Source organism: Diadema setosum, chromosome 14 (assembly GCF_964275005.1).
Source record: "Diadema setosum chromosome 14, eeDiaSeto1, whole genome shotgun sequence".
Classification (NCBI taxonomy): domain Eukaryota; kingdom Metazoa; phylum Echinodermata; class Echinoidea; order Diadematoida; family Diadematidae; genus Diadema; species Diadema setosum.
This window is the reverse complement of record NC_092698.1, coordinates 26,189,661-26,203,490: the sequence shown is the minus strand read 5'-3', so window position 1 is coordinate 26,203,490 and position 13,830 is coordinate 26,189,661. Positions and strand designations below refer to the sequence as shown.

General features: G+C 38.3%; 1 protein-coding gene across 3 annotated transcripts; it reads right to left on the bottom strand.

The window, feature by feature from the left end:
* Positions 1-456: 456 nt before the first annotated feature.
* LOC140237759 (isoamyl acetate-hydrolyzing esterase 1 homolog) lies at positions 457-12,941 on the bottom strand. Of its 3 annotated transcripts, none has more exons than XM_072317692.1 (6): positions 12,829-12,941; positions 10,536-10,588; positions 8,433-8,631; positions 2,962-3,070; positions 1,757-1,875; positions 457-808 (listed from the first exon to the last, which is right to left on the bottom strand). In XM_072317692.1, exons 1-6 carry the CDS (start codon positions 12,883-12,885, stop codon positions 632-634), a joined length of 714 nt encoding a protein of 237 aa, XP_072173793.1. In that variant the 5' UTR covers positions 12,886-12,941; the 3' UTR covers positions 457-631. The 3 variants fall into 3 exon arrangements, with proteins under 3 accessions (XP_072173793.1, XP_072173794.1, XP_072173795.1); XM_072317693.1 differs by lacking the exon at positions 8,433-8,631 and adding an exon at positions 3,847-4,045; XM_072317694.1 differs by lacking the exons at positions 10,536-10,588; positions 12,829-12,941 and adding an exon at positions 3,847-4,045 and having other exon boundaries at positions 8,433-8,566.
* Between the last annotated feature and the right edge of the window lie 889 nt (positions 12,942-13,830).

The window sequence follows — 13,830 nt, the reverse complement described above, 5'->3', positions numbered from 1 at the left end:
GACCTTTTTTTTTTTTTTTTAAATAAAAGACATGATGAGGTACATGCATAACATACAAGTCACACTTGTATATAACACACACTTTGTTGCTCAGCTACGATACATAAAGCTGACAAGATGAATTCCACACGCTTATGAATGCGTTAAACACTGTCTGTACCCTTGCGTTCATTTGGTAAATACACTTTGAATACATAGTGTAATGTATTACTTTTGCTTCAAGCTGTCTTTCCTCTCATTCACTGTCATATTAAAACTTGTGCTGCCTGTTCTGACGCTCGTCATCATCATTGCAATGAACAGCCTTCAATCTGATTCTTGTCACAAAGTCAATATTGCAACAACTATACATTCCAGGACGTATCCTGAATGCACTCTAGCTTGTTTGACAAACAATGCCAAGGCAATACAACATCCCTTCAGCTCACCAGTTATTGTGAAAGGCTTACGATGGAAAATAGTAAAAATCACAGGACTTTGATAACACTAAAAGCACTAAAAATCGCATAACATCACGAGTGAGATATAATGGAAGAAAATATTCTCATCTGAAAAAAAATATATCCTGATTTTTACGCTGACACATCAAAGAAGATGCCAACTACCTAAGACAACTACCGAACATCAGGCATCAATCCTGCTGGAAGCTCTTCTCTGGATTGGCGTAGTCTATGCTGCTCCAGTCTGGCCACTGCTGAGGGAGGGATGCAGTGCAGTCGTCTACAAAACCCGAGAGGTGCTTGTAGAGGAACCCTGCTCCTTCCGCTGTCAAGTGGAGACCATCGCAGAGGAACCTCGGGCCCCAGTTCTGGAAGACAGAAGAACACATGTTGTCATTACCCCCAAATTTATTTACTGTCAAGTGACTTTCATCATCAGAGTAGTCATCCGGTTATCAACTGGGCATGTGAGAGGATAATACTGTCATAGCAAATAGTGTCAAGTGCGAGAAGTTGATTTTGGGAAGAATGAATGTCAATGACAGATGCCGTCTAGAACATTTCAAGATGAATAAAAATGGATCCTCTGTGAATTAATCATCATTGATTTCTTGACGCATGGTTTATACAGTGCCTTGTATTTGTAACCCAGGAACGTGTAAGAAGGGATCGACACATGGCTTTAATGTGTGTGTTTGTCTTTGCTGTTAGTCTTGCTGGGTGGTCTGTGTGCTACATAACATGGCCTCTCTCAGCTGGTTGTATTCATCATGCCGAGTTGTGAAACCCCTCAAACTATCCTCCCTACATCAACACATCCACCTTTTTGTCTGCTGTTACACACTATCTCCATCTTAATCATTCACCAAGTGATACTTTCATACTACTCTCTCTCTTTTCAATCAAACATTGTGCTCGAATACCATCAATTTGCACAGTGCATGGAAAGTAGCTGCTGTATGAAACAATAGCTACACTCTCGATAGTATCCTACATACAGGGGGCTCTCATTACAACGAACATGGTTATAACAAAATTTTTGCCACAACGAAGTATAAATTCAGTTTCCCAAAGTATTATCATCAAAGTCTATGGGGCAAATTCCCTTTGGTTAAAACAAAATTTCAATACAATGAAAGAAAACTGTAGGTCCTGAGGGTCGAGAGCCACCTGCAACACCCTCCACTCTCAACGTTCCAGCTGCTTTATCCCAGATATCTCTCCTAAAAGCACCATAGTTCCTCTTTGGACATTTCATATTTTACACATGGGAGGGCGCTCTAACCCACAACTTAGTACATCTGTCTCCATCCTACCTCTTCTTTCTGCATCAAGGTCCACAGGTCTATCACTTTCACTCCCAGATCTTGGGCTAAATCGCAGCAAGCCTTGGCATATTTTCCTGAGTTCTTGAGTGTTCTGTTTAATGTTGTACCTGGGATGAGAAAAAAAAGAAAGTAAAAGAAATTGAATAGCAAATAGGAATGCACTTTTGGAGATGGCGCAAAGGTGAATGGATATAATGTAATTTGCAAAGCAACAAATTTGGCACCAGAAGATACAAACATATTCATGTTTAAGTTGATGTTTAAAACAATCAATAGCAGAATTTCCCAAATTCAGATACGGAGGGTATAAAATCAACTAGTAGTGCCCTTTTCATGCAAAAACCAAAGAGCAGAGTGATTTGATGCTTGTGACATGCACTGATGTCAGAGGTCTTCGCAATCAAAGTGTGAAATCCCATGGAAATGTGCAGACTAGCAGCTACACTACCTCAGAAATAAAATCCTGTTCTATGATTGGTCTACACATTGTCATATGACCAATCATGATATTGTTTTGATGTTGATAATGTTGAAAACAAAATGTTTGTGGCATACAATGTGCTATACATTTATGGTATAGTGGTATAGTGCGATTGATCAAAGGTTTTATCCAGAGGCACGACATGTAAAGTGCTACTGGTATCGTCTACAAAGACCACTCTGTATCAATATGAGCAGGATCACACTTATTTTTTTTTTTCAAAGATTCATTGGAGGAATGGAAACACTGTTTCAAGCTACTAGTGAAAGTATGTGTATTCTCGGTGACAGAAATAGCACCACTTTCTTCAGGGCTGCCCTCCCTAGGAATTCCTGCCACCTCGGAATCTATAATTTCAATGAGAGCTTCTCAGTGCATCTTATGTCTGTTTAATAACCAGGGGGGCATTTCATGAAGGAACTTGTCGGATAAGATGTCCGACAAGTCAATTATATCCGACAAGTTCAGAGAAGTCAGCCAATCAGACTAAAGAATTTCTCAAAACTTGTCGGATATAATTGACTTGTCAGATATTTTATCCGACAAGTTCCTTCATGAAATGCCCCCCAGATGTGTATGAAGATTTGAATAAGACTGAAAGATAAGTGGTGTCACATTGCTCAACTTGTTTTAATACCATGAGGAATGGGGGGGGGGGGGGAGGGAGGGGTGTAGGCATGGGTGGGTGTAGGCATGGGTGGGTGTAGGTTACCTTTTGTCTTACAAGCCTCACTCCAAGCTGCTTCATCTATAGGAGGCGGTGTGATCAGCATCAGTCTCTCCTTAGGAAGCCCTTTGCTTTCAAAATACTTGATCATTGCCTTAGAATGGGAAATTGAATGTCACACCACATTAAACACATCTATTTCTTTTTCAGTTCATTGGGGACAGGTACAAGGATGATTGTTAAGGAAGTGAGCAACGGCAGGAAACTTCCTTAGAGCTGTCTAATTGTGAAAATTCAAAATTCATACAATTTTTTTTTTCATCTAAAATTATTTTTTTTTGTGGGGAATGTAACCAGGTGACATCAAGGCCAAACAAGCAGGCATTCAGGACTGACTTTTCACATAATGCATTGGGTTGTTGCAGTCCGACAACATGTAAATTTACACAGTGCAGTTGGTGCATAGGTTACCTGTGTTAAAGCATCCTATGAAAAATGACAGAAACAAGATCCACTCCTCTCTGGTACGTGGGTCAAATTGACACCAAGGGTCAAATTGACAGAAGACGTAACCAGTCATCTATAATACATGCACAGTTTCATGAACAAGTGATTACATCATTAATCAAGTACATATACAAATTTCAAACTGACAGCGAGCCCTGTGGCATACAAGTTACACTTGGTATTGGACATATAAAACCAGGTGTAACTTGACTTTTCAGCCACCGAAGTTGAAAATTATGCCTCTTGATTATACATTGAATTCAGGACATTTAAAATATTTCATGCAATAGAACCCAGCTTGAAAATGCTTTAAAAGTATGAAGGAAAAATGTCTGAACTGCAATTATATGAGGAAACCTTCACGGTGAAATTTCTCTGAGTTTCATGCATCTGTCTACAGATAACCACTGCATCACTTCTAACCTTCATGTTGTCTGCATAAGCTTCGAGGCCGACGTATTGCGATGGCCAGACTTCTTCTAGACAACTATCATTGGCACCCAGAAACAGTGTGACTGCAACTGCATCTTGGACCATCTCGGGAGGGAAGACACTGGGGAGAATGATGCGAGCCCAGCGGGAGTTGTAGCCCGAGAACCCTCTGTTCACTACATCACACTTTCTGTAAAGGTTTCAAAGGGGACAACATTCATGATCATGCGTGTGATGTGTGTTTTATGTCCTCTGCAATAGAGCCTTGCACCACTGAACATATTTTTTTTTTTTTGGAAGGGGGGGGGGGGAGGCACAGATTTTGCTGTTTCTGTGGTTGAAGTCCTGTATCATTCTGCAAAGAATGGCTGCTTTCAAATTCAGTGCTTGCACTAGTGCCATCTCCTAATCAACTGCCTTACATCGAACTCCAACACCAACAATACCGATCCCAATTATCCATCCCAAACACCAGGTGTTGACATCCCAAAAAGACACTGCAAATACTGACAATAAAGAATGATAATACTGATGAACATTTCACTGTATCATGGTCATCACTATCTTTATTTTTTTTATTTATTTTTTTTTCATACCCCACAATAATAATGTGAATGGAAACAAGGACGTTCTAATTTCTGTCGCAGCAGAATTTTTGTGTGGGCTCAAAATATTAGAAACATCTGAGCTTATTGTGTCTTATCCTCCATTCAAACTCACACTCATGCAGACAACAGAAAGATGAGGAAATGAGACAGTGATTTGTCTTGGAATCAAAATGGCATGATGCCAGAACACCAGACAAAATTAATCCTGATAGCAAAATATCCAGAAAGTCCTTTGAAAAGGCTATTTTTTTCCCCTATTGCTTTCATGACAGTTACAAGTTTGGCTATACTTGTTTGTTTGTTTTTTTTTTCCTTCTTGTTTTGTGAATATTTCACCTTATAAAGAAAGAGAATGAAAGAAAGATTGACAGAGATAGAGAGAAAAAAAAAAACAACTAAGCATTCAATGTAGGAGATGTGACATCTGAAGCGAGAGTTGCGATTGAATTAAAATGTACTGCATGTCGGCCAGCAGAGGGCGATATCATTACACAGCCAACAGCAACAGGTTAGTTGCATGAGTTTGGTTGTCAGCAGATGTCTAAAGGTGCAATCACACATCGCCGGTTTAGATGGCGGTTCATGGCGGTTCAGCAAATCGCCGTGCTCCGCCAAAGACCGTGTTTACACCGTACACAAACCGTGGTCATCCGTCACCCATCCGCCATGAACCCCGAGAACCGCGGGGAACCGCGGGGAACCGCCAGAAAAATTAAACATGTTTCATTTTTCGTGGCGGTCTTGGCGGTTTGAAATGGACCGTGTTCACATCGCCGTTCATCGTGTTAAGAACGGCATCCTCCGTGTTTGCACCGCAGGATCCGTGATAATACCGTGTTAACACCGCCATAATTTTCAAGCGAAAAGAAACAATGAACTTAAAAGAGAATAATGGCTCCGGTGACACTTCGTGGCGGAGCAGTAAAAAATGGAGATAAACGCAAAAATGAACCCATAATGCAAGATCGGGCAAATATATTGAATGCTACAGTTTCCTTACTTCTTTAACACATATACAGTAACAAATAAAGTTTAATGTTCAAAAAGTTGTTGAATAGTATGTTGAATAGTACATCATTTACATTAAAAGGTAAGTTCATAATTTTATCAAAGCTTAACAGCTTTTAAGATGGCCAGCAACGTGTTACACACAGAAGACTTATAATGTAAATATGTTAGGTTCTGCTTTCGTGATTATGTATGCCATTTTTGTAAGACATGTTGATACAGATATAGTGAAACTTAAAAGAGTAGAGGGAAAAGCAATGTTGAAACTTGAAAAAACACCATTATTATGTTACATGAACCTGTAAGTAAAGAGGAAACTATGCACATAATACTATAATATGCTTCTTTGATAATGTATAATGTGCATAATATGTCTTTTTTATTGACTGCTGTTAAAGATATCATTATTATATCATCATCATTACCGGTCTTTGATAAAGCGCATAATACCTTTGGCAAGGTCTCTATGCGCTTTAGAGGGGGAACAAAAAGATAAACAGGAAAAGGTAATTTCAGAAACAGTAACATGTTGCATAAATCATCATCTACAATCACTATGTTACTATTTTAACAGTTAAGTATTTAAAAACATTTTGGACTTATTGATGGAATTTGCATGTTCTATCACTTGGGATGCTGTTCCACAGTTCTGGGGCGGCATAAACCACGTTTGCCATCTATAGTAGTTTGTCGTAATGGATCGAGGGTATCACATACAGATTCCCTTTACGATTTAGGAACTCTCCTAGGCTCATATTTCACAAGAAGCTCTGAAAGATAAGAAGGAGCAATTTTGTGAAAACATGGATAAACAAGCAACAAGATCTTAAATTCAACACGCCGAATAATTATGTGAAAACTTAATTAAGAAAGAACAAAAAAAGAGAGATGTTGAAACAAGCAAGTACTTGTACATCACTTGATAAATAAACCTACAAATGAACAGGAAACTTTGGAAACTATTTTGGATTCTGCTTTGAAAGGTATGTCTTTTTAATGACAGTTAATACGGATATTTTAAGAATTAAAAGAGAAAGAGAAAAGTCACATTGAAACTTGAAGGTAATTGGTTGTTGCATCACTTATATCAATCTGTAAAACACAGGTGGTTACAACGTTTCATAATTTCTTTAAAATTGTGTTTACCTAACAAAGCAAAACGCTCATCGTTGAAACCCATTGAGGACAAGTGAAAGGGCTCTGATTGCATCCAACTACATGGGCTTGGTATGGACTCCTCCACCTTCCGGGACGATACGTGTTACTACCGCGTCAATCCGCGTTTGCTCCGTGTTCAAAACGTGTTGAGAACGTAGTCAAAGTGCTTTCCGCCATCATTGGGACACGGTTCACGGCGGTTTGAGAACCGCCGTGAACCGCCATCTAAACCGGCGATGTGTGATCGCACCTTAAGTACTGAAATTTATTCAATAAAAAAATTTTGTTGTCTGACAAACTCAATGCCTTGAGTGTTGGGTTGGAGATTATCATCAAAATATTTGTTTATCATTTCATGGAATTATAGATGAAAACACACGATTACTTGCAGAGCTCTGTAAAAGTTACTGAATTACAGTGGAATGTGCCAGTTGTGATAATCCTAGGGAACGCTTTGTTTGCATGGCACACTTAATACCAGTCAGTCTTGCCACAAATAAAATGCTGTCACGAAGGATTTGACATAAAGGACTGATAAAGCCTTATTAACGAGCACTCATCACTAGCAAATAAGTCTGGTTGTAACTTGGAACACAAGATCAGTTTGAGGGTTCTGTTTGGCAGAGATAAAATAAGAGCACGTTTGTAGCATTGTGTGTAGGTCATGTTAATGTTTTTTTAAGAATTATTTCCATGAATACTTCTCATAAATGATAACATAGTCATAATATGGCTTGATTTATTTCACCTCACGAGAAAGGAGCTATGCACGTTAACTGTTTATTTGCAATGAAACAAAACTTGAACCTTGCCACATTCGTATCAACACACTAGTGTACTGCCTGGAATTCTTCAGTGGACAGTACATGTATATGGTGTTATTCTTAAGTTTCCTGGAATTATATTTTTATGCTATTTTGATGTTGCAGCAACTGGAGTTTATGGATGCCTCTCAGTCTTTAACCAACTGCTTACAGAAACTAAATGTAATACAATGTACAATGTATGTACAATCACATCTGTTGTAAGGAATAACCACACAATGTATATCTCAGAAGCAACTGATTAGTCTGTATCCAAAATCAGCACTGTTCACTTACAAAGGGGTCTTCCCATTCATAGTTTAATTAATTTACCGGTACATTAAAATTTGAATGAAAACCCAAGGCCACAGAAAATTAAACACATTATATAATGTGACTGCTCCGTAATATGCCTTCATCTGTGTACATGGATTTGGCATCTTCTGGAATATGTGGATTCCCCCTCCCCTAACCAGAGTTGAACTGGAGATTCAGGATGCTGACCTTTTGAACATTTAATATTCACAAAGCTATTCATTTATTGCCCTGTCACAGTGTGTCCCAGTAGCAACGTTATGTATCTTTAGATATAAATGTCAAGATCTGTATAAGAATTATATACATGTACACATAAATGGAGGAGGGGAAAATTCTCATGGACCAACATTTGGGGAAAAATATCAGATACTCAAAACAAGCATCTTACAAAACTCCTAATATGGAGCCATTAAGAAAGAAAGCAAAAAAAAAAAAGCACACTAATTACACAACAACAACAAAAATGAAGCTATAGATAGATATATTGAAAGAGGGAAGGAACAAAAAACAACAGCAAAGCCACCACTTGTCTAAATACTACCCAATTTCACCCACTGCTTCTAAGAATTCAGTTATTTCACACTCCAGTCTCTAGACTGAGTACACACCTGCTCACTGTTATACGGGGTTAATCACCAATTTCCATAAATTTATATTTCCGGAGAAGCAAATGGAGTGATACCTTAATGTTGGAGACATAGTCCAAGATGGGTACATGTTTGTCTGCCTGAAGACCAGGGTCACAACAATCATTTGCACCAAAGAAAATGGTTGCCATGACAACACCATCTAGCATTTCTGCTGGGAGTGCATGTGGCAAGGCAGCAAGAGCCCATTTGGTGTTGTAGCCAGAAAAACCTCGGCAAATTATGTCACACTTTCTGGAGATGAAGTTTGCACAGATATGAGACAGGTTCAGACATGCCAAGAAGCCCTCACAATGAAAATCATGAAAACAAACATTAAAGGCATAATTTACCATTTGCAGATGAAACAAAAACCCAGCTTTAGTGCTTCAAAATAATTTTAAAATGTGAGTTACACATTGTAGGGATAGGAACAACCAATGTCAAATTTTGAATCGGTATAATTAATGTCAAGTATTGTTAAATATACAAAATGTGAACAATAGTTGTACTGGTAATAAAAAATGTTTCTAGACTAAATTGTCTACAGTTATGGCTTATTGAGAAAAAAAAATGATATCTCCTTATATTTTAGGCTTTATTACAAAATTTTTACATGGTAGGATGTTTTGTGATACAACTGACCTGAACATAATATGCATCAAATGTGATATCCCGAATATTTTTAAAATCACTGCTCCCAATGGTAAACAGTACCTTTAAAATTAAAGACCTGAGATTATTGCATCACACACTACACTTTACTGTAAAATCACTTGATCAAAGCAATGCATAAAGAGTCAATATTTGCTCAAACAGCTGAAACAAAAGAAAGAATGCTTTGTTGTCATTAGAATATTGGCAAACTGACAGACTGTTCAGATTTCTTAAACAAACAAAATATTTCAGGAAAGATAACATTCTACAAAACCTGTAAATGCTGAACTGGCATCAGCCCTTATCCCCCTTCCATCAAATAAGACAAAGCATACTAAACTAAAACAAATCTATGAACAAACAAGACAAGTAGAAAGCAAATAAAATATGCATTCATACATTTTAATGTTCAAAGTGATAAAATCTTTTATGATAGCTACTGCAAGGCTGCACACTAACCCATATCTAGGTCGGACCAGTAGGTTCCCCGTTTTTCCATTTTGTACTTTTCCATTCCTGAAAAAGTTACTGGTCTGACAGTGATTTTTACTGGTCAGTGCTATATTTGTTTTCTTTTTAAATCGAAAAACTTATTTGTCCATTTAATTTAATACAATTGTAGTGAAGTTTTGCAAGCTAAATACACCAAAGAATAAATCCACTTCACCTGGTCTTATACCAATACTGAGTTCTAATGGGAGATCTAGACAAGTATCAAATTGTTAAAAAGAAAACATAAATCAGACAAAATGCATCAAAAAATATGCTGTGGGACATCTATCTGATGCAAATCATTTAGATACTTACTGTATATTTAAGTTTTCCCTTCCCTTTTCAAAAGTGCATGATGCATCATTTGCTGAACATTTGCTAAACGTATTACGGTAAGAGGAAGTTATCCATTTATAAATGTGAAGGAGTAAAGGTTCCGTCTTCCACACTGAAATTCCATATGTGGTTTTTCTCTTGCAATCAAGATCAGTCATGATATTTTGTTTTCTTTTTCAAGAAGCCATCTCATAAGGTGATAAATTTGTTGGGTAAAAACATGAAGGGTGTTAATGTGTATTCTAAAGCTTAATACATTGTTTATGGCTTTATAAATTTCAGCTGATGAAAAGTACTAAGTGTACTACCATACCCATGTAAGATGAGCATACAAGTCTATCTGATGTGTCCATGACTTCTAGTCACCATCAACCCAAATACCATACTACTAGGTGTGAATAGTGTTATTAAACTATATGGGTTGGTATAAAGACAGGACAGTCACTAGTCTCTTTTTTAACAAGATAAAAAAAGGGGGGGGGGGTTATAGCTTGCTTGATGATGAGTAGCAATATCTTGTGAGATTGCAATACCAAAGATAAAATTCAATTTCAAATTCTTCACATTTTCTATAGCACACTTCCCCTTTTCTTTGAATATCATGTTGCTGCCTAATCATTAAAGCAACGGATCATCAATTTGTATTGTGTCTACAAAAATGATATTCAATTTACCTCTGGACCTGATTCGCAATTGAGGCACCCCATCCACCAGGTTCAAAGGAAAGCTGCAAGAACAGAATGAAAATGGCAAGGTAAACAAATAAATTTAAGTGGCATGCCATGATGCCAAGAAGACCTGCAAAACTGTAAAAGCACATATGTAGGTGATGACAATATTCATCAGCGAATGTCATGTATTGCTTTAAGGTACTATCTTTAAGTCGTTGAAGACGAGTCCTGAAAATATTCAGGAAGGTGTCTATGGGAAATGTCTGTTACTGCAAACTCAGTCCGTCCTCAATTTAATCTGTCAAAATACAAAACTGGTGCTCATCAGCAAGCAGAGACTAGTAGTAGTAAACAGCCTCTGACCATCTGCACAATACTGTGTCTGTATGGTGGTTGTCATGAAGGTTTACGAAAATCAAACAATCTTGCAAGCTGTTGGGAAACAAAAGCATGAGATCATTAATTTGACAAGTTCCTTGAATGTACAAAATCTAATACTACAATCTACATGTAGATACTACACTCAAATACTAAGTTGTACAGAATCATTCTGTAGGGCCAAGAAGCATTTTACAGCCAAACTCTCTTCAGCCCAACAAAACTATTTTGCAAGTTAGCAATATCTGTGCATGTGCAAGTTCTGCAGTTCTAGAAGAGTTTGAATGGAAGGCTGTTTCACAAAAAACACAAAACAATGCAAAACAAAACAAAACAAAACATGCAAAATGGTGTGTACGGTACAAACTTACTTGAAGATCAGTTTTCTTGTTCATATCAACTAGGACTAATCTACTGCTAGCTAGTCTACTCCTAATAATATATAGAGGCAATGCAAATGGGCATTATAATTCGGTGTCTGAGTTAGTTAGGTGTGTAGGTGATTGTTAATGCGACTTAATCACACTCATTCATCCTTGATGAAGTTCAAGTCATCCTTAAATGAATAAATTGCAGGCCTTTGCGTTCTTGTGGTTGGAATAGACTCTGTCATCAGTCTGGTGGGAACAGTGATAACGAAAAAGAAGTGGACCATAAACAAATTTACCAATATAGAACCACCATAGATCTAGGAAGAGATACAAGGGTAAGGAACATCATTGCTCTAAATGTTCCATCAAATATTGGCACAGACATAAAACAAACAATAACTAGAGAAGCACTCTGAGAGCGCAGACCTCCGCCAAGCATGCAGCTCATTTCCACCACTGATCGTGTTCTTCCATAGAGATATCAGTGATTTCCACCCATACCTACTTATCCATATTGTGTGCTGAAAGTCGCCCGATTTCCCAATATGGAAGCCTTTGTTACGTCATAAACCCTCAGCTGCACGGCGCGCCTCGCCCTAGCAGAAACTACAGCACGCACTTTAGTGTGCGCATGCAAACCTCAAATACGCACGGCCTGAACTCCCAAGTTCATTGACCCTACCTGCCAAAACATCTGCCAAAAATCCTTCATAAATTCCCCAAAAATTCTCGGATCACTACCAAAATTTAATCATCTGTTACTTGTATCATTCTAACCTTTCCTGCAAGTTTCATCCAAATCCGTTAACTATATATACTTTTTGAGTTATCTTGCCCACGGACAAACTAACAAACAAATAAAATTAAGAAACAAACCAACGGTGTAGCGAAAACATAACCTCCTCTCTTGGCGGAGGTCATAAGGAACGTGTGTGACGTACAATTTTTGACAGGATAAGATAGGATTAATATTTGCCTGACGGTGTGGTCAAGGTTTGCATGTTTCAGGCTAACTGCAGCAGCGACCCCAACAGTAACGTAATTTTACCGAGTAGGTAAAAATACTGGTTACAGCGCCCCGGGCCGCGCCGGGGTTAGTTTCAGGCTAAACTTTATGCATGTTACGTAGAGGACCCTATCTAATCTATGAGTGTATCAGTATTTACAATGTAAATTTATACGTTACATTGGTAGATATTTTATTTTTTGGTAGATTTGATAAAATTTTTGATTATTCGTAGATGAAAGGGCCGGTGTAAGTTTACTGTTTGTGGTGATAGTGGTGGGTAAAGACCTAATAATGAATGGCCGAGCCTGCCTAGCGCCTGACAACAACAGTGGGTAAGGAAGCTCAGGGGCGCCCGGACCCGGCCTGGGCGGTCCCGGTCGTCGGCCGGTTGTGGACGTCTTCGCTGGCTGCAAGCCAAGCGCGAGCTCACTCTTGTCCGATCTTCAACTTCAAGTTCAAACATTGTTAGGCTCAACCCGGTACGGACCACAGACATAAACGTGTGCGTAATCACTGGTTCTTGCGATCAGGAGCTTACCTGTGTTATTGAGTCACCAAACAGAAGTATCTTGGGCCAGTGAACGCTCATTTTCATTCAGTTTGTGCAGGACCAAGAGCAAGAAAACGGGTTTTACTTCTAGTGGATAGTGGTCATGTACAACTTCCGGCTAACGACGCGCGTTGATTTTCGAGAGGTCGCGCCGTGCAGACCTATAAAAAAGAGAAAAACAACAACAGCCTGGCGTCGAGTTTTGTGAGAGCTAGTTTGGGTTTCTAGACCCGTGTCTGCATTTTTTCCCAAAGTGCTTGAACTTCAATATTTAAGATTGACTTCTTCTTCTTCTTCTTCTCCTTTTCAATTTTAAAAGCGTTGTATGTTTGAAACTCAAGGGACGCTGAATAATGACTTTTAATGGGGGCAAAGTAGGCATTAAAGGAAGCAGTGGATTTATGGAACAAAATTTTTGTGTGTAATTCGGGCCTAACTGTAGGAGTGCATTTTTTTTTTCTTTTCAGAACTTGCCAAATGAGGTTTTTGTTTACAATGTGGCTTTTTATCCTGCAACTTTTTTGTTGCTGTTGAAGTTTTGAAAATCTAATGAGAAGGCAGAATATGCATCTTAACTCTATCTTTCTCTTTTAACTTCTTTGGTGGCAAATGATCCTACTTCAAGATTATTTCATCCATGTCACAACTTAAAATACGCTATAACTGAGGACCATAAATTCATGTTCAATCACTAACTAGACTAATATGAGGACAATAGAAAAAAGTAATGTTCGTGCGCCATTATGTGTCACGCACACCAGGATACTCAAATGGTGGTCACATTGCTTTATCAATACTAAGCAAACTTCTGCATTTTTTTAGTGGTAGTGGTAAAATTTTACTTGCTGAAGTTTTTATGTCCCATGTACAGCAGATAGACCTTGAATTCGGTGCATTGGCAAATTAATTTTGAGAAATGTATTATTCTCTTCAGAAGTGGCTGTAAGAGAAACGCGTCGAATTTCTACATTTTGGTAGGTCAGTCTACGA

What these genes read in the sequence shown, in the direction of transcription:
- LOC140237759 (XM_072317692.1), bottom strand. Translation starts at nt 12,885, where the DNA reads ATGAAAATGAGCGTTCACTGGCCCAAGATACTTCTGTTTGGTGACTCA. An exon ending in ACTATGTCTCCAACATTAAG is followed by an intron (nt 3,071 to 8,432) that starts GTATCACTCCAT and finishes TCCCATTCTAAG; the next exon opens with GCAATGATCAAGTATTTTGA. An exon ending in CCTTGATGCAGAAAGAAGAG is followed by an intron (nt 809 to 1,756) that starts GTAGGATGGAGA and finishes TCTGTCTTCCAG; the next exon opens with AACTGGGGCCCGAGGTTCCT.